At 54.8% G+C, this 20,538-nt stretch overlaps 1 protein-coding gene across 1 annotated transcript; it reads left to right on the top strand.

The window, feature by feature from the left end:
- Window positions 1–4,391: 4,391 nt before the first annotated feature.
- Window positions 4,392–7,722, top strand: CLEC3B (C-type lectin domain family 3 member B). The gene is made up of 3 exons (XM_016196188.2): window positions 4,392–4,596; window positions 6,155–6,253; window positions 7,328–7,722. The coding sequence occupies exons 1-3, from the start codon at window positions 4,485–4,487 to the stop codon at window positions 7,720–7,722; spliced, it is 606 nt and encodes a 201-aa protein (XP_016051674.2). The 5' UTR covers window positions 4,392–4,484.
- The last annotated feature ends 12,816 nt before the right edge of the window (window positions 7,723–20,538 follow it).

Here is a 20,538-nt window from a genome sequence, read left to right as displayed (position 1 = left end):
GGTGCCAGTGGGGACTGGGCGTGGGGCTGCTCCATTTGATCCTGGGATGGATGGTTCTGAGGCATCCAATACACTCATCCAAGTGTGCAGGTGGGCCGCACCTCTACGCCCATGACTGACCACTCCTCCCCCCTTTACTCTCCCCAGCCCTTCCCTCCAGCTCCCTGTGGGACCACCCCCCAAATAAACTACGAACATGAGTCCGGCTCAGGCTTTGCTTTTGGGGAGAACCCAGATGAAGCAATCGGTACTGGAATTGGCCTTAGAAAGCAGGCCCTCTAAATGGGATTTAGGGACTGGGTCAGTCATTGGCAGAGGGCAGCAGAGGCTCTGTGGGTGGTCGTAAGTGGGCTGGTGATACCAGGACATCCGGTAGCATCGTTACCCCAAGACTTGCCTGGGTGGGTTGAGGTAAGGAAGGTACAGGAGGAGAGTGGAGCATTGGGTTATATGAAAGCTCTACCACACCATAGTAATGAGTCAGTGGTCATAAGAATTGTTGAGCCTGGCCAGCATGGCTCAGCAGTTGAGCATTGACCTGTGATCCAGGAGATCAAGGTTCGATCCTGGGTCACGGGCTCGATCCCCAGCAGGGAGGCATGCAGGAGGCAGCCAATCAATGACTCTCATCGATGTTTTTCTCTCTCTCTCTCTCAAATCAATAAAAATACATTTAAAAAAATTGTTTAGTTGGCTGACATTGCTATCAAAAACAAAAAAAAACAAAAAAAAAAATGGCAGTCTCATCAGCCAACTCTTACCTTGTGTGCTCTAAAGACCAGAAGACCTTGTGGCACGGTGTAGACTGACCTGCAGCTGCTGGGCAGACCTGCTGGCGTTCAGACCCAAGATCTGCTGCTGTGAGAGTGGCACAGGTGCATCTTGGCAGGTTTCCTTTGCCAAAGTCAGCTTTCGGCAGGAAAGGAAGGGACTCAGGCCTGGGGTAAAGACAGGGTCTTGGTCCCCCATCTTTCTCTAAAAGCTTTGGGCAGGCAGGAGCCCCCACCACCTAGCTTGGGGAGAGCAGCCATCTCCTGAAAGGAACATTCTACCACTCGCCTTGCAAAGGCCATACCTGAGTCAGGCCTGCGAGGTGGTGCCTGTTCACCTCTGCCCCCTTCTCTCATTGCCTCCAGGAGCCATGTCCCTGCTGTGGGAAGCACTAGATTACTCATCAGAGTAACGGCGAGACCTGGCTTGGCATGTGCCAGGGGAATAGACGGGGAGCGGATCCTGAGGGTGTCGGACCAGCCCCTTGGCTGGAAAGCGGGTTAACGTCCCAGCAAAGAGGCCTGAAGTTGTTCCTGATTCACTGCTGGGCTGCCCCCTGGAGTATGGACCTTCCGGTCACATGGAGTCAACGAGGAGGAGCTACCAGAACTGAACAAATGGGAAAGGCAACAACTCTTCTTAGATGTGTGAGAGAAGTGAGGTCACAGGGTGAACCTCTGCTCCCCAAATTGGAGAGAGACACACCTTACTAAGGCAGAAACCCACTGAAACCTCTGCGGAAACAGAACCAGGGAAGGGAAAGCTGAGCTACAACTGGTGAGTCGCTGGAGGCTTGGTGCCCGCAGCTCAGAGTTAAAACTCCAGGGGAACCTGGGCATCAGGGGCCCCACACGTCTGTGCATTTTACCTCCAGGAGCTCCACCTGGTTCTCACAGTGAATTATGGAGAAAAATTCCCCTCGTGCAGGAGGATGGGCCAAGGGACCGTTCTGAAATACGTCAGAACACTGTTCTATTTCACAAGGTCTGCCCTCAGGAGCACTTGAACCACAGCCTCACCTGCTGGGGTTTTATCAGGACCTGACTGCCCTGGAGGAAGGGAAATACCCCACTGCAGCCCACTCCAGCCATCCTGTCCCCGCTAAGGGGTGGGGGCGATTAGACTGAGAAGCACTGTGAAGTTCACAGGCCAGAAACACAGGCTCACTGAAGGACCTCATCACAAGACCATAGACCTTGAGCTGAGTGATGAATGAAGGGCAGCCCGAGGCCAACGAGGTCTGGAAAGGAAAAAACGACTTTCCTAACGAGGGAGGGTCGCTGAGGCCAAGATTACAGGCCCTCTGTCTGGTTTCCACTCAGGGCCGAGACTGCCCTGGCGATATCCTTGGAGATGCGCACCCTGGCTGCGTTTACCTTTGAAGAGAGCGTGGAAGGTTCTCTGCCCCCACGGGCGGGCCAGTTTCTGTTGACGCAGGGCCAGTGGAGCTAAGAGGAAACATCTGTGCAGGGCGAGAGTCGGGGGTGGGGATGATGCTGGGCCAGAGGTTTTCATGCTGTTTGGGATGACATGGGTGGGGTGGCCAGAGCCTGTTTTCTATAACCGAGACTTCCAACAGTTTGGAGGGGAAAAAACAAACAGCAAAAGGAAACTTGAAAGCTGAAATGTGCCTTTTCGAGCTCTCTGCTGATCTTGCCGCCTCTGGATTTCGTCAGGAAGGTCATTCTTTGTGCAGGAAAATTGGTATGAAAAGGCCAGGTCCTGGGGGTGGTGCGTTAGTGCGGGGACATTTCTGTGAGGGTGGGTCACTTGTGAACATTAGCCTGACATCGTCTCCTGGCTGAAGTCACCCCTGCTTGCTGCCCTACTGGCGGGCAGAGGCTGGGGGAAAGGTGCCAGCACAGATCTTTCGTGCTGGGAGGATGAGGCCCACAGACCCCACCAGGGCTGTGGGCGAGTCCACTGCAGGCGGGCACACGTGGTCCTCACGCCTGGCCAGGGAGAGCGGCTGGTGTCAAGGGGACCTGGGGATTAATGGCCATGAGCTCACGACTAGCAACAGTGAGACTTGGTTGCTACATAGAGCCCCTGCATCTGTGGCTGCGGAATGGAGCGTGCGGCCTGACCCCAGGAGACACACCCCGACCGCAGGCAGGCCCCTGGAGAACATGCTTTGTTCGGGGAGCTGCACCAAAGCTTGGACAGTAACAAGCAAAATTCCACCCAGAGGTGACTCTCCAGAAGGTTCTAAAAGCCCAGGAACCATATGGGAGAGGGACAGTTGTGAGAAAAAGGGGAAAGGAACACAGTGCAGAGCCAGTCAAAGACAGACTCGATGCCTGTTTCAGATATTTGCTGGCCTCTTACAAGATTGCTCCAGAGGCAGTGCCAGGGACTGGGTGACATTTCATCAGCCTGCCGGCCTCACCACAGGGGAACTTTATAACAAGCTGAGCGTCTCATGATGGAACCGCTGCTCTGCCGAGTAATGAGCCATTTGTCCCAGGAAGGATTTAAGCAAGCACAGGACGTCTGGCAGGGTCAGTGGGAAGTGGCATCCCACATCCAGGGGCGGTTAGACCAGACGGCCTCTTCCAAGCTGCTTTTAACTCCGAGGTCCAGACAGTGGGCCACTGGAGCAATGAAAAAACGATGACATGGCAAATCAGGGCTGCCCCAAAGTAGTGATATGTTTTAAACACTTACATTGAATGAAACAGCACTTTTAACACAAAAATATGAAGCAGGGCACGCTTGCGTGCACACATATGCTTGCACACACACACACACCCCCTTGTGAAAACTGCCGGGTGAAAAACCTCAAAGCCACGGCTCTCCGCTGATGGACAGCCCTCTAAGCGAGTCTCCTTCCTGCCGTGGGGAGAGGAGAGGCCAGCTGCCGGGTAAGGTAGGAAAAGGGGAGGTGTGCGCCTGCCTCGGCGGGAGCTAGTGTTGGACAGACGTTTAACGTCTCTGCGACCCCTCTGGGGCCCCCAATACAGCTCCCACTCAGCAGCCACAGTGTTCTCCCCAAAAGTGTGGTCTGATCGCTGGCCTCCAGCTGTGAAAACATCCCTGTTCCTCATCAGACTGTGTGTGTGCACTTATTCATATCTGTGTGTGCTCACAGTTCCCTATTTTATTGTACCCATCACTATTTTGATGGTCAAATCGTCCCTGCTTTTGGCCCCTGGACCTAAATCCATGCTGGCCCTGTGTCATAACGGCATGTTGGCCCCCTTCCTTAAGCAACATCGTAACGAACATCCCCAATGTAGTGTAACTGCTCTGGAGCCACCCTGCTTAGGTTTAAATACTGGTGCTGCTCCTGGGCAAGGCCCACTGAGCCTCAGTTTCCTCAACTGTAAAATGGGGAGATGACAGGACTCCCCTCCTCTTGCTGGTGGGAGGCCTGAGCTAACGCCAGGGAAGGGCGTGACTCCGCAGCTGCCCAAGGTGTGAGCTCTGACGACTATCGTGTATTTTTCAGAATCCTAGAAACTGTCTCAGAAGGCAGGCCCAGGAGCTGGGTGGGTGTTCCCTGGGAGGCGAGGCTCTGTGGCTCCCAGGCCTTCCCCCTTCTGCAGGCCTTCTGTTTTGTTCTGTTTTGGCACGCCTGCAGCCGAGTCTGGGAGGGTTTCCTGGACAGAGGTCCTCGTGGCAGCTGCTTGAGCTGTCAGCCCTGGTCACTGGCGCCATTGCTCTCCGACTCAGGCCGACCCAGGCGCCCCGCAGGCAGCAGCAGCAGCAGCATGGAGCTTTGGGGGGCCTACCTGCTCCTCTGCCTCTTTTCCCTCCTGGCCCAGGCCACCGCGGAGCCACCGCCATCCCCTAAGGTCAAGAAGGCTGCAAATGCCAAGAAAGGTAAGGAGGGGGAGGGTCCCCTCTCCGTCTTCCAGGGAGCTGGTCGCCCTCTCCTCTGCTGAATCCTCGGGCTCATTTTCTTCTGGATGAGTCCAGAGAACTTTAGTGAAATTCCCCCTAAGGCCTGGGGGGCATTCTCCAATAGCAGGGGTGGTTGCCAGAATGACTCTCAGGGTCAGAAAGAATCTTCCAGATCATCAGAACTGGCATCCACTCCTCTCCCCTTCAGTATTTTAATGAAATCAAACCTCTATGGAGACGCTCAACCCTCACCGGAGAGAGCCGAGGGTTCTGCTTTGAGATCCCCGAACCTCAGGCTTCTCAGCTGTAAAGTGGGGATCGTGGCATTTGCCCCAAGGGTGTGAGGACTTGATGACACAAAACATATACAGTGCCTGGCACATAAGATATACTTGATGCATAGGGTGGGGAAAGGAATTCGTTAATTCTTGGTTCTATAGTGTATTCCACCCTTGAGGAAATAAAAATGTTCAAACTCAGACCAGGACATTGGAAGCAGCTTTTTCTCCCTCTGTCGCCTCTGGGGTTTGGGGTGTCCTTGGGCCGACTTGGCTGCAGCAAGGCCTGCCGTTGGAGCCTTGCCCGCAGTGAAGTCACCCCGAGCTGTGTTGAGACAACATCTGTGAAATGCCATGGCAATGCACCAGCTGTCACCCCCACGGGGCTCAGAGGCTAGGAGCGGTCCAGGCAGAGTTGCAGGCAGCCAGGTCCAAGAGCACAGAAAGCACGAAGCAGGGAAAGGGTGTGTGGGCCGCCCTCAGGCCCCTCTCTGGGCCTCCTCTGCCAGTGGACAGTTGACAATGGCCGTGGACTAGTGAAGTGGGTGAAGGTACATCAGGACCAGGGAGGCCCACAGGGCGGCGACAAAGAGCGGGCTGAACCGATGGAAAATAATCTCCAAGATTCGGTTTATAAAGTGAACAAAGAATGGATATCATGCTGACATTTGTTTTGAAAAGGGGATTTATAGGAAGATACACATTTACTTGTATAAGCACAGAATTTTCCTGGAAGGCCTTACAAGAGTTAGTAACAGTGATCACCTGGGAAGGAAGACAGGGTCGGCCAGAGGTGAGATGCGCAGGGAGGGCGCAGGCAGCTGGAACTCCAGGGGCCACGTGGCCACACCTGGTCAAGGAGCGCAGGTGGGCAGGATGGCCTCAAAGGGGGTGATGGGCCCTTAGAACAGAAACGGGGGGACCTGGACAGCATCCATTTCAAACACAAACCAGGAATCTGAGCCTCTGAGATAGGGGGGCAGGGCGAGGGCCTCCTGGCTCCCCCTCCTCCCACGCCTTCCTCGGTGGAGCACTATTAGCCCCTTGCTCCCTGGCAGAGGAAAATCACAATGACTCGTACTATCACCAGAGAGACACAAAGCGTGCCAAGAGGTCAAGGTCAAGGGGAGTCCTTCCCCCTTGTCCTTTGTGGTTGATGGAGGTAGGATCCACCCCACCCAGCCCCTGCCCTACCCCCATCTCTACTGCCCTCCTCACCTGTCTGTGATCATCTCCAAGTCCTTCTGACTTCACCCTAGATGTTGTGAACCCAAAGATGCTTGAGGAGCTCAAGAGCCAGCTGGACAGCCTGGCCCAGGAGGTGGCCCTGCTGAAGGAGCAGCAGGCCCTGCAGACGGGTGAGTGCAGGTGGCCGTCTTTGTTAAGGAAGGACAAGCACATGACTCTGGACAACCTGCTTAACCGGGCCGGTGGGGAAAGGGCTCTAGGAAGGGAGTGTCCACCATGCTTTGGCTTCAAGTAATAGAAAACCTAGCAGTAGCTTGGACAACAAGTGGATCTGGAAGCAGGTAGCTCCTTTTGCTCAGAAGCTTCTCTGCATGACCCCAAGATGCCTGCCCCAGCTCCAGGTGTCATGACTGCATCAAAGGCAAGGAGGAGGAGGGTAGGGGGACAGCCACACCTGTCCCGTTTATTAGGAAAGCGAAGGTCTCCCGTTTCCAGCCTACCAGAGCTCTGCAGCTCCAAGAACAACGAGCTTTCCCAGCCTTTGCAGCGGAGACAGACAAGGAGGGGGGAGTGGGAAGGGGTGTTGGCTGGGTCAACTACAGTGTCCAGATGAGCACAGTGCCACGCTGGGCCTCAGTTGCCTCATCTGTAAAGGGGGAGGGCTGGGGACATGTGCAGGAAAGCTCTAAGGTCGCTCATGTCTAAGCTTTGTGCTGATTATGCACAGTCCATGGAACCCAGATGCCACTTCCCCGAGGTGAGGGAACCTGGTGGGGGCCTCCCTGCACAAAGCCCAGGCATTTGGAAGTCCCAGCACCCTCCTCTTCTCTGCTGATTCCCAGGAGGTTCACGCGGCCTCCTGGCCTGCTTGGGGACCTTCTCCCTCCCACTGTCCTCTCCTTCACGACCACAGCCTGCAGATCACCTTGTCTAAAGCCCACCCAAAGCACACCTGAGCTCTGTTGACCTAGCCAAAGAGTTGAGGGCTTAGGGGAGCAACCCCCCTCCAGCTTCTGCCCCTTTGCCCCCCCAGTCAGCAACCCCACGTGAGATCCCCACCCAGCGTGCCTCTGCCAGGCACCAGGAGGCAGGGGCCACCCAGCCAGGGCCCTGCCCGCCAGGAGGAGGGGGCGCATGAGTCCCGGGGACCGTGCCTAGGGCCCAGCAAGAGGGCTCTCTGGCTCCGGGGCAGGGCAGGGCGGGGGCGGGGGGCACCTTGGTGACGCCGTGTCTCCCCCTCCCAGTCTGCCTGAAGGGCACCAAGGTGCACATGAAGTGCTTCCTGGCCTTCGCGCAGGCGAAGACCTTCCACGAGGCGAGCGAGGACTGCATCTCGCGCGGGGGCACGCTGGGCACCCCGCAGACGGGCGCGGAGAACGACGCGCTGCACGAGTACCTGCGCCAGAGCGTGGGCGGCGAGGCGCAGAGCTGGCTGGGCCTCAACGACCTGGCGGCCGAGGGCGCCTGGGCCGACATGACGGGCGCGCGCGCCGCCTTCGCGAACTGGGAGGCGGAGATCACGGCGCAGCCCGACGGCGGCGCGGCCGAGAACTGCGCGGCGCTGGGCGCGCTCGGCAAGTGGTTCGACCGGCGCTGCCGCGACCGGCTGCCCTACGCCTGCCAGTTCGCCATCGTGTAGCCGGGCCCGAGGCGGGGGCGGGGCGGGGCGGGGCGGGGCGGGGGCGGGGCGGCGCGGCTCGCGGGCGCCCCCCAGGGCCTGGAGCCTCCTTTTGCAAATAAAGTCCGTGCAGCTTTCGGGGCGTGGCTGCGTCCGTGCGGGGACCGGCGGGCGGGCGGGAGGAGGTGAGACACGCGCGTTTCGCATCCCGAGTGGGCTCTCGGGCGCAAGAGCACCCGGACCGCTGCTGCCTTTTTCTTTCTATAACTTTTGCTTTTTATTTTTTTTATATATATATATTTTTTTGTTGTTGTTAAAATATGTCTTTATTGGTTTCAGAGACAGGAAGGGAGCGGGAGAGAGAGAGAAACATCAATGATGAGAGAGTCATGGATCGGCTGCCTCCTGCACACCCCCGACTGGAGATCGAACCCGCAACCCGGGCCTGTGCCCTGACCAGGAATCGAACGGGGATCTCCTGGATCCTAGGTCGAAGCTCAACCGCTGAGCCACACAGGCCCGGCAACTTTTGCTTTTTATGTCGTTTTCTACCTGCAGAACAGCTGCAAGCATTCCCTGTGCACCCTTCCATCAGATTCTCCAAACATAGCATTGCCCCATATATGCTTTTTCTGCTTATTTTTTTCTGAGCGGCTTGACGGTGAATTGCAGGCGCGAAGCCCCCGCCCCCAGGTACCTGAGCGTGTCTCCCGAAAGCAGGTGTTTTCGCACAAGCGCAGCACAGCTGTCGAGGTGGGGAGCCCACGCCGGTCCGACGGTGTTATCTGAGTTACAGCCGTGTTCAGGTCTCCAGGCCTCTTTCTCTAAACCCCATTCCCTGTGTTGGAATCCAGCACCCCCCGCCCAACTTCAGGGCCGGGGAGACTCCCCCATCCCTAACCCCTCCTGTCCTGAGTCCCTTTCTGGGGTGCGCTGACATGCTGAGTCCTGCTGGGGCTGGGGGTGGGGCTGGGGTGAGAGCAGAGGCTGCTCCGAGGGGGATGGGCACCCCCCCTTTGCTCAGCACACTGGGGGGGGTGTCCAGAAGCCAAAGGTGAGGGTTGCCAGCGTTGCCTGACTGGTGGGCCCCTCTCCTTCCTGCTCCTCGCAGAAAGCTGAACAATTACAGCTCCCACTCGCTGAGTCCATCATATTGCAGGAGATGCTGTCTTTTTTCATCTTACCCACCCAGGACGAGATGTGTTATCCCCATTTCCTAGAAAAGTAAGTTGAGGCTCAAGGTCTTTCCTTTGGTCACGCAGCTGGTAAGTGGCAGAGCCAGGGTTTAGCCCAGGGCTGATTACAAGGGCCTTGGCCTTCCTGCCATCACAGAAATGCTTACCTCAGGTGCTGAATGTTCCTGAGATAGATCATGAGAGAAGTGGCCTAGCGGTCTCCAGAGGCTACTGGCCAGCTCTTGGCATGACCTGGCCCTTCCAGTCATGTAGGCCCAGCTCCAGCGACACCTCCTAGGGGAAGCCTTCCCCATCCCATCAGCCACGGCACCATCCACGGCCTGGACTTCCGCAGCACCTTGTTCTGCCTGGCTGTCTTTTGGGCTGTCTCGCCTTCGGTAATAAATTGGTGATAGTTTGATTCGATCCATGGTAGTGGGCGGGCTGGTGGAGGCAGCATATTTTGGGCCAGTCTGCTTGGCATTGTCACAGAAAGCCTCTCACATAATTCCATAATTAAGGGAAGAGCTAATGAGATTCACTGTAGGTGCAGAAACGCAGGCCCAGGAGGGTGATGTGATTTATTCAAGGAGGCCCAAGCAAGCCAGAGGCAAAGCTGAGACACAAATGTAGGTCTTGCAACTGAGTCTTGGGCTCTTTTTACCCCCACTCAGCCATCTGGCAGGAAGTAGGTGGCCAGGGGCGTTTCAAAGTTCCTGAAGTGGGTGGCTGCTGGCAAGAGGGCACCGCACCTCTGTGCCTGAGCGTGGGCCCTGGTGGAGAAGCGCCCTTGTGGGCACCTGTTGTTCAGGTAGCGAGAATTACTCACTTCTCCCAGCAGGTGGCAGTATTGGCAAGAGAATCATTACCCGTGCTCACCAGCCACCAGTGCCCTACCTTCCCGACCCAGACCTGTGAACTTCAAGCTGGGGCGCACCTGTCCTGGGATCTTTATTTTAAATTTTGATGTTTTGTTCATCATGAATTTTTTTGCATTAATTTTGATTTTTAAAAGTATCACATCCAAGCATTATTTATCATGATTACTGAGGGTTTTTTGGTGCTTCCTTGAATTTTGTTCCCCAAGTGAGAGCGTCCGTCACTCACTTCACTAGTCCTGGCCCTGGCTCACAAAATTGGGAGGATTTTCCAGGGTGCACATGAAGAGTGATAAGGAATCAATTTCTAGATCTGCAACTTCTGTGTTGCTCGACTAGTAAGCGACAGCAGACGCCTCTTCCACAATCCCCCTTCCCCTCTTTGCCTCGCGTGCTGCCTGGTCAGACAAAGGGACAATGAGGAAGCGGCGAAAGACCAGGTGAAACTCCTTTTACAAGGCTTCCAACAGACAGCACTTGTGATGGGAGGTAGGGGATCCTGTAAAACAGGTTTTCCTTCCGGGTTTTCTGGGGCTATTTCTGAAGCCTGACGCTACTTCTGTGTCACCTGCTTTCCATGGGTGACTCATTTATGAGCATGGTTTATGAATCTTTCTTTCAATCTACAAATCATAGCATAACCTACAAAACCACCGTTTTCTCCACTTCAGTGCACTGGTGTTTCATGCAACGTGAGAACACAGCCAGTGAGAACACATCAAAGGTCAATCCCATGAAAGAACTGAGGCTCGGGGAGGTTAAGTGGCCAGTGAGGGGAAGCAGGGTTTGCCAAAATATGCCGCTTGGGAATATCAATTATTTTAAGCTAGTTATTCCCCCTTTTCCCCCCCATTGATTTCTAGAGAGAATGGAAAGGAGAGAGGAGGGTGGGGAAGAAAGAGAAACATAGACATGAGAGAGACACATCGATTGGTTGCCTCCCCAACGAGGTGCCCTTACCCTTACCAGGGCCGGGGAACCTGTAACCCGGGTACATGCCCTTGACTGGGAATCGAACCTGAGACCCTTTGGTCTGTGGGCTGACACACCACTGAGCCAAACCGGCCGGGGCTAAGCTGGTTATTTTTAAGAAACAAAGACCCAGGAAGAAGCGTGACCCTTCCCATTACCTGCTTAAAGGAAGGGAGCATTACCTTAGCATCATAATGTGACCTAAGTGTGGCAGATGGGGAAGAATCTAGAAAGACTCCCCTCTGTGGCTCGTAAGGATCTCATCTATATCAAGAGCGGCCACTTCTTATTGCCTTCCCCACCCCTCTACCTGGAACTTCCTCCAGCAATTCGGAAGACACCGGCACACCAACGTTTTCCTAACCCCCCCCCCCCCCCAGCATGGCTTTGGAATCGCACTCTATCCAGACAGAGGAGTGGAGCCCTGGATCCATTCCCATGACAGATATGAAGGCTCTGGGCTAAGATGCTGTCTCACCCCCAAACAGACCCCCTCATTCTTGTCCCTCCCCCTTCCCCCCCCCCGTCATATATAATGATGCTTATCCCGCCACGAAGATGTGAGACTGGGGTGCAGAGCCGGCTGGACCTCGGGGATCGAGGCTTTGCCTTTGTCGTGAGAAAGGGAAGAGCAGCCCCGGCCAGGCACTCACAGCTGGGCCGCCACGGTCTCCGGTTGAGCAGAATCCAATCTCGCAGATCCCGGTCGGCCAACATCAGACAAGGGCGAACAAAACCAGATGGTTCTGGAATCATGTCTGAGCACAGAGGCCACGGCGCAAACCACAGCGATCACTCCCCCCCCCCCCAGCTAAGACAAGTGACGTCTGTCTCTTTTCCAACCGCGGCCCTAGCTCTGCTGCTTTCATCTGACCACCTTGTAGGTAAAAACCGCACGTGGACCTGATCCTGGGAGCACCAATCCAGAGCAAACCCCGCTTCCTGGAAGCTTCCCCCACAGCCTGAACCCGAGCTTGTGTTCTGTCAGGCGTCCCCGAAACGCCTTGCACTGAGATGCCCCGGGCTCCTCACGTACACGCCGCGTTCAGTGGCCTGCTCCTCGCAGCAAAGCACCGCTCCAGCTGCATTCCAGGTGCCTTTGGCTACGGGGCAGAGACCGGCCGCCTGTTCCCACTCCAGCTTCGGCTCTGTCTCCATCCTATGAAAGGCAAGACAGTGTCAGGTGCGTACAGCTGAGGTAGACACGGGACTCCTGACTAGGGTTCTAATTCTACCCCAGTCGTGGAACTGATCCTGCCCATTCCTCCCACCCGTAAGCAAGAGCTCCTCATCAGTTAAAACTTCCTCTGCAGCCTTGGCCAGATAGCTCAGCTGGTTCGAGCATCATCCTGATACCCCAAGGTTGTGGGTTCCATCTCCAATCAGGGCATATACAAGAATCAACCAACGAATGCGTAGACAGGCGAGACAACAAATCGATGGCTCTCTCTCTCTCTCTCTCCCCCTCCTCTCCTCTCCCCCCCCCCCCTTCCGCTGGCTCTCCATCCGCCTGAGTCCTGGATCAGGCTCCTAGCCATTTCTTCACTCTCACGCTGGGGGCCTCAGACCTGGTTTTAATGGGGTTTATTTTTGCTCCCCGGTGAGGGCCCAAGGTTCTTCTCTTCTACCTGGAGGCCTGTGTGGGAGGCACCCTGGGAGGCGGGCGAGGCCTGGTCCCCAGGCCCCTCTGCAGGGCTCCATCCTGGCCAAGCGCTGTCCTCGTTTCCCCCACTGTGTGTGGACAGGGCCTGGACCTGGACCCGGACCTGGACCCGGGCCTGGGCCTGGGCCTGGGCCTGGACCTGGGCCTGGGCAGAGGGGTCCAGCTCACCACCGCGAGACTAACCACACCAACCGTCCCCCTGGATCCCTGACTCTCCAATGCGCCCCTCCCCCAACACCCTACATCCTGGACCTCCCTCCCCACCTCCACCCCACCCCGTTACCCCTTCCCCCCACCTGGCCCACGGCCCTCAGGCCTCCCCCTTCTCAAGACCTCAGGCTCCCTTCCGCAGGCCTCTCAGGCTCAGGCAGTTGTCCTCTCCCTGGTCCATTTTAAGCAGTTTAAAATGGTAGCTTGGAAGTGGGAGACTGGATGGAGAGAAGGGCCCCACCGGGAGAGGGGGAGAGGAGGGCCGGGGGGTGGCGGGGCCCTGGCTTCACAGCCCCCGGGTAAGAGCTTGACCTTTAAAACCAGAAAGGCCTGGATTTTCTTCTCCTTTCCTCTTGTCATCACTAACGCAGCGTCTTAGGTTCACACGGGTCAAGGGCAGTGCTTGTTCTGCCGAAGCTCATCCCTGGCACAGCCGGTATCTTCAAGCCCTCCTCCTGATTCTTTGGGTCCTCAAAGACCTTGGGGAAGGGGACCTGGAAAATGTCAATTCAGAAACTTGAGATGAACTAAAGCATCATAGACGCGCCCGCTGTCTCCCCACGGAAATCCTGGGTGTGACGGGATGGACCAAGAATGCCCCAGAGTGTCGCCCGGCCCAGCTGAGCCTTTTGGCTTCTTTGTGTTCCTGGGCGGCTCCAGGATGGGTTTCCTCTCCCCTTCAGGTGAGAAAATAGGAGGTTGCTATTCTTTTTTTTTTTTTTTAATAGAAAGGAAATTAAGCAGGGTTGCAGAATATTTTATTTATTTTTTAAAATATTTTTTTAATTGATTTTAGAGGAAGGGAGCAAGAGAGAGAAACATCGCCCACACACATCCAGACCTGGGATTGAACCTGCAACCTGGGCACGTGCCCTTACCGGGAATTGAACTACTGACCTCTGGGTGCAAAAGACGACGCTCCACCAACTGAGCCACACCGGCCAGGGCTAGGTTGCTATTCAAGAAACAGTCGCTCTCTCTGCAGAGGTTTGGAATCGAGATGAAATCTCGAGGTGAGCCTGCCTCTTACAGGTGCACAACCTATAACCTTCTAGCTGCTCCGGTCTTCGGGATTCCTGAAGGCCAGGAGGGAGCGCGTGGGTTTCTTTCCCAGTACCCCAAAGGAAAGTTATTAGTTAAAGAATAATAGTGGTAAATCGCCGCAATATGCCTTAATTGATTTATAGATTAATATAGCGTGTTTGCTAAATAACTTGCAATGCAGTCTGTTGCCTAGGGAACAGGGCTAAGAACAAAAGCTCTGCATTGGAAAACGGAATAAAAATTGGTGAAGGGCCCGCATCACATTTAATTACTGCTCCTCCAGACACGGTCCCACATTCACGCTTCTCGCCTAAAAGGGTCTTAACAGCTCAAGAAAGCATGCCACGCCTGATGAGCGAATGAGTGGCTGCCACCACCTAAGATCTGTAATCTCCCCCCCCCCCCTTGCTGAACCCTCCCTCATAGCACTTTGCAGGGCAGCTTCCCCACTGAGCCTTAGCACAGTGTCTTGCACATAGTAGGTATTCAATAAGAGCGAACTGAAGCAACTGAACTGAGTCGGACACAGTGCAGAATAAATGCCACACGGTTTGGTGCTGCCCACACTGGCATCCCTCATGCAGGCCGAAGCGGGTGTGATGCCATGCTTGGTTACTGCTCAGCCCTCGGCAAGGACCCGCAGACAAATAGAAACATCTTGATCTATTTGTGCAAGAAGTCGGTGCTTGCAGCATCTGGAGCAAGTGTAAATTTTCATGTGAAGAATCAATGTCCCCGGCCTGGAGGAAATAAATTAGAACGATTGTTTTTTAAACACCAAAGACAAAGACTTTATTAAGGGGGCTTGTTATCTGGGTTATTTACAGGAAGCATGATTGGAAATACTTCATCCTGGGTATACCAGAGTGACTTGACACTAGACTTTTTTTTTTTTACAAGGTAAGAGCCATTTTTGTCTTCATTATTGGAAGTATCTCTGTTGCCGGTGTTTCTCCGAGAGATTATTTGCAGAAATATCACTGGGTTGCCTTTCCGGAGGTGGTGAGGAAGCTTTCTGGAAAGATCTAACCCCTGACTGTCAGGATCACCTCTGAAGAACGCATTTCCCCTTTACCCTTTCTCCAGCTGGGCCTCAGTTTCCTCATCTGTAAAATGAATGTGTGGGTCACTAGATAATCTTCAACATTCCTTCTAATTCTAATTTTTCCAAAGTCTTTGCTTTTTGCCAGTTGAAACGAAGGGCAGTGGGTCAGTTAATACTGAATTATGAATCCATGTGAGGTTTTGTTCGTAAAGGTGGTTCTGTAAGGAATGGCTGTGCCTCTGCTGGGTATCCTGCACTATTTGTTTTCATCAGTATTTGCATTTCAAGTAGAAACTGCAAATGGCAGGAGATCAAAGTCTGGCCTCTGCAAACCAGTCACTGCTCAGAGTGAATCACAGACTATTTAAAAAACACAGGAAATCCTGATTAGTGTTTTTTCTTCTTATATCAGTTTTAGTGACGTTAAATTTGCATTCAATAAAATGCACCCATTTTAAGTATACAGCTGATCGGCTTTGACAGATGTCTACCCCCAGTAGAACCTGCCACCCCCATCGCCACCCAGAACATTTCCACCGCCCAGGAAGTTCGCTCGTGTCCCTTCGCAGCCAGTCCTCAAGAGGCTGGGTCTGCAGGGTAGAGACCAGCATCCCACCGTCGGACTTTGCCAGGGGCACAGAGGACACAGAGGAGGGCGAGCAGGTCTTCAGCTGGCACAGCCGCAGTTTAACTAACTCAGCCGCTGCCACTGGGTGAGGAGACAAGACTCTGTTTAGACCTTTGGGGGCTGCCCCCATCGGGGTGTCCCGCTTCCCTCAGGGTCCCCAACCCTTCCCTGAGCCGCTCTTGGTGGTCTCCCCTGCCTCTCCTCCTTTCTTTGAACAGATGGGTCTCCCAACAGGACGGGGACATTCCTGCTGTGCGTCCTGCAGCTGACCGCCAGCGACGTCGCCTCTGTTCCGTGTTCTCCTGCCAACGGCGCGGGGAGCCGCCAGCCCAGCGCCCGGGTGGGTGGCCGCGGGGGCAGCATTGCTGGGCGCTTCGGATACGCGTTGTTCTCTCTCCCTTGGAGGTGGCAGCTTGTTTTAGAAGAACACTTAGCCCACAAGAAGCCTTTGTTTTTCTGAAGCTCACAATCTACAGTAAAAGTATCCTCAGCAGGACAGCCGACGGGTAGAGTCCAAGGGCAAGGTTAAGGCACACAACTGGCCCACGTCCGCCAAGGGGGACGGCCACCCGCTCCTCTCTGTGGGACGGGGCTCGTCCGCATCTCTACTTGACAAAATCTTTTGCAACTTAGTGACTTTTTTTTATTATTAAAAATATATATATATCTTTATTGATTTCAGAGAGAGGAAGGGAGAGAGAGAGATAGAAACGTCAATGATGAGAGAGAGTCATGGATCCGCCGCCCCCTGCATGCCACCCCTGGGGATCGAGCCCGCACCCCGGCCTGTGCCCTGACCGGGAATCGAACCGCCATCTCCTGCATCGATGCTCAACTGCTGAGCCACGCTGGTTAGGCGGCAACTTCTCAACTTTCTACAAAGACATATACCCTGACTGAGTCTAGGACCCCATCAATAGCAAGTCAAGCAAAAGTTTCATTTCTTTGCGCTCTAACTGATCTGCGTGTGAGTTTGATAGATGATGCCCCAGAGAGTGATGTCTGAAAGGACAGCACTCTCATTTTGCCTAACTTTCAAGTTTTGGATCATTTCTCTTAACATGATGGATCAAAACAATAACCGAGCCTGGCCAGGCTGACGGGACAAGTGCCTCTTCCGTGGCCTGTCGAGGTATTGCCGCTGATGGCCCTGTTGTCATAGGAATTCTCTCTCCCCCCAGGTTTCTCCTAGTACAGTCTGATGGATGAGTTATTTCTTGCAGCTCTCTTTTTGCTGATATCAAATGACAAAAATAATACAATTGAGTAACCAATTTGGTGTCCTCTATTCAAGGGAAAACAGTGTGGACTTGGGGAGGGCAGGGCCTCACTAGCAGCAGAGGACTCTTCCCGAGGGGTCTGGGGCAGGAGTGAGTTCCCCAGAGCCGCAGAGGGGGCACCGTGGACACAGGGCATGCTGGCGAGGACGGGGATTTCCTTATAAGGCGAGCAGGTCCTGTTTTCGGGGGCAAGGTGAGCTAGCTGAGGCGGAGTTGGAGGATTATGCTGGGGGTATGTTATGTTTCCTCAATGTTGAGGCGTTTCCAGTAAGTGCCTGCTGACTTAGGTTTGGATTTGTGACGTGGGCAGGGCCACTGGGGCAGCCTCCCTTTCGTGGGTCCCCATGTACACATTACCTCCATATCTTCACGAAAAGGAAAACCCTTGCTCAGGAACGCTTAGCTTTCCGGGAAATCGGGGCTCTCAGAATCAAGACTGATTCATTCTCCTTTGGCAACTTTAAAATTGCTTTTTGACTCATGAGCGATTTTCCTTATAGAAGGAACATCGAAGCCAAAGAAGGGAAACAGGCCTGACCCTGAGTCATAGTAATCCCCACACAAAGGCCCCAGAGAACGCCACCCAAAGCTCCCTCGGGCCTGCGCTGTCGGGAGCGCCGAAAAGCTGAGAAAAGGATGAACAGCCACTGCAGAGTTTTATAAACTCGCTTTGGGGTGACATGTGTGGTAGAAGGGGCTCTGGCCCGAAACAGGAGGCTGGCGCTCCCCCCAACCCCAGTCAGTCTGCCACTTTCTTTCTGAGGGGCCTTGGGCAAAAATCACCCATTCGTGATTTTAATTAAATCAAGAAAGATAATAATTCCCGCTGTACTATTCTCCCGGGGTGGTTATAAGGACCAACTCAATTTCGAACTTGTTGAGTTGGAAAGTGCCAGGCATAGGGCTGCCTGTGGGATCAACTGAAATGTTTGTCTTGCAACTCAAAAGAGAAGGTATATTTAGTTGGCAATTATTGAGATCAAAGACCCATGACAATTAGCCTGCAGGCCAGCCCTTAGTGGCTGCAGCGCCCAGGGGCGTGGGTGGAGTGGGGTGGGGGTGGGGGGTAGAGGGTTAGAGGGTGGTCCTGAGGTGGAAGGTGGGGAAAGAGAACCCAGAAATAGCAACCAACCCGGCCTGTGCCCGATGATCGGCCCTGTGGGTGGCTGGCAGCCAAGCAATTAGTGCCTTGTGAAAAGAAAGGAACAGAGAATAGAATTGGCCCCTGCTGGTATCCCGACACCCAGTGAGCCAGCTCAGGTCCAAAGTCCACCCTGAGTCCAAGTCCGAGGCAGAGTGGCTCCTTCACTCACTCCCACAGGGCTGGAGACTTGAATTTTAGCTAAATACTTATTTCCCCTCAAATTACATAACAACCATAAAATGGTTTTCTGAGGAGCCCTTCTCACCTGCCAGGCTTTTCTCCCTGAGTTCCAAGGAGCAGCTGGACCCCCTCACCACCCCAGTCCCTGGGACAGCTGTCACTGCCCATTGCTCCCCCGGTTGCAAGTCTCCTGTGGACTGTTAGACATGAGCTGAGGCCAGGTACAGAAAACAGGGCAGAAACTCACCAGGGCAGAAAGCCCCGGATGCCTAGCAAGGGGCCAAACTGGGAAAACAAGACCCTTGTCCCCAGGGGCACCTGTCCTCCCCCAGCATATTTCTGGTCATACGGTTTAGACCCCCTGAGCTTTCCTCCCTAAAGATAACATCTAGGCCTCAGTTGTATTTCAGCTCCAGGCCTAGAAAAGCAGCAACACCAGACAGGAGGTGCAGAGGCTGCCTTAGGTCCAGCTGCATTGACTAATGACCCTGCCCTGGCGCCCACCGATCAGCGGAGACCACGACCCTGAAAGGGTCCACCTGGAAAGCTGATGGATATTCTGGGACCTCCCCCTTCTTCCACCTGCAAGAAGGAGATAAATAAGCTCAGGACAAAGGACCCAGTGCGCGCTCCCCGCCAGCGGAGCAGGCCAGCGCCATCTCCACCCCCCTTCTTCCTGACTCGCAACCAGGGGAGCAATGGTCAGCGGCAGCTTGTCCTGGGCTCACCCCCGAGCCTGTCTCCAAGGCCCCTGCTCTCTCTGACTCCTCTGTGAGCCCCAGCGGCCCAGCCCGGGCTCTCCTGTTGCCTCGCCTGTGCTCTGTCTTGTTTCACTGTCCTAAGTATATTTTTGCTGACCTCACGGACCCAATACCGTTTGACTCAGTGCTGTGTAGCCCTTCCCTTTGGATAGCCCCATCCCCCGTTCCCTTTTCCTTAAATAAATTTAATTTTTCTTTATTCACCATCTCAGATGACTATTTAGCCACAGACCTTAACCGTTCAGGGCCTTAGAGTTTGGGAGATGCACGCCTGTGGGGACAGGAGGGGGGGAAGGGAAAGGCTGGGAGTTTAGGGGATGCCTTAGGGAAGGATCTCAATAGAATATTCACCAGCTTTTCCAGGTGGGCCCTTTCAGGGTCATGGTCTCCACTAATTGGTCAGTGCCAGGGCAGGGGGTCATTAGTCAGTGCAGCTGGTCCTAGTGTCACCTGCCTGGCTTTGCTGCTTTTTCTGAGCCTGAAGCTAAAATTTAACTGAGACCTAGATGCTATCTCTAGGGAGTAAAGGTCAGGGGTCCAAACCCCATGACCAGCAATATACGAGGGGAGGAAATGCCACCCTGGAGGCAAGGTCTGGCAGCAAGTTTTACCCATTGCTAGGCCCCTGAGGCTTCCCACCCTGGTGACCCTGGCTGTGAATTGCTCGGCCGGTTTGTTCAGCTGTCTCAGTTTCCCCATTCCACCTGCCAAGGAATTTCCCTAGCTTCTTACTAACCCGCCTCACCTTCGCCGATCCTCGAGAGGTCAGATCAGAAAGTCCTGGGCTATGTTAGGAACCCGTGAGGGGGCTTGAGGTCACTTCACGGGATGCTGACCGGACCCCTCTTTGCAGATGGAGGGAGCCCAACCCCTCCTCTCCCAGGTCTGCATGTCAGCCCTGGAGGACGTCCGGGCCTGGGAGTTTCAGGATTTGAGGAGTGGGCGGAGGAAGGAAGTTGAGAGTTCGGGCAGGGGTGTGTAGGCGCTTCTAGCAGGGTTTGGGCAGGGTTTCTGCTGCCTCGCCTCCCGGTCTTTCCCAGCCTTGAGTCTCTGAGGCAGTAACCTGGGATCTCTGACCAGAGGGGGCTGAATCTGGCCAAACAGGGCACCTCAGCGGGAGGTGGAGGACTTTGCTCTGAGGGACAAATCTCAGAGGCACAGATTTCAGAGCGAGGGAGTCACGCGATGAAAAATCACACGGAAGGAGGGAGGCTGGGCAATCGGGGTGACAGAGAGGAACCAAAGCTGGGCCCAGCGGTGGGGGCCTGGGTGACTGGAGGCATCAAAGCATTTCAGAGACGGAAGTGACCCGGAAGATTTCACCCTGCGTAGGCATTTGAAAAAAGAACCCGACTCAAGGGCACGCAGCTAATTAGGGGCAGGGGCAGGACATGAGCTCACATGTAAGAGGGGGGCGATCTGAGGCAAGAGGTGAGAGAATGAATTTCCCTCCGGAGTAATCGGGTTGGGGTGTACTGGGATGTGTATGAGTGGAGAAATCCACCAGGCAGTGAAAACGGGGGGCTGGCGCCCAGGGAGCTGTCAGCCAGGATTTGCCAATCATCATCATAGATTAGGGGACACGGTTGGAACCCCGTGGGGCAGTGTGTGGGGATAAGAGGGCAGAAGCCCCAAGACTGAAGCTTGGGGTCCAGGCCAGGATCCAGGACAAGGGGCAGTCAGAGGTGGGAGGTGGCCCAGGTGTGGACATGGTCAGTGCTGCCCAAGGGCCTCCCCAGCCCCGCTGTGGCGTATTAAAGGTGGCTGCAAATCCGTTGACCCCTCTCCCACTGAGATGTGGGGCTTTGCTTCCTCCCCTTTAATCTGGGCCCCAGGCTCTCACTGATGTTCCCATAG

This window comes from Miniopterus natalensis, chromosome 15 (assembly GCF_054644295.1).
Source record: "Miniopterus natalensis isolate mMinNat1 chromosome 15, mMinNat1.hap1, whole genome shotgun sequence".
NCBI classification, from domain to species: Eukaryota; Metazoa; Chordata; class Mammalia; order Chiroptera; family Miniopteridae; genus Miniopterus; species Miniopterus natalensis.
Note: the sequence above shows the minus strand (reverse complement) of the source record. Positions and strands in the feature narration are given on the sequence as shown.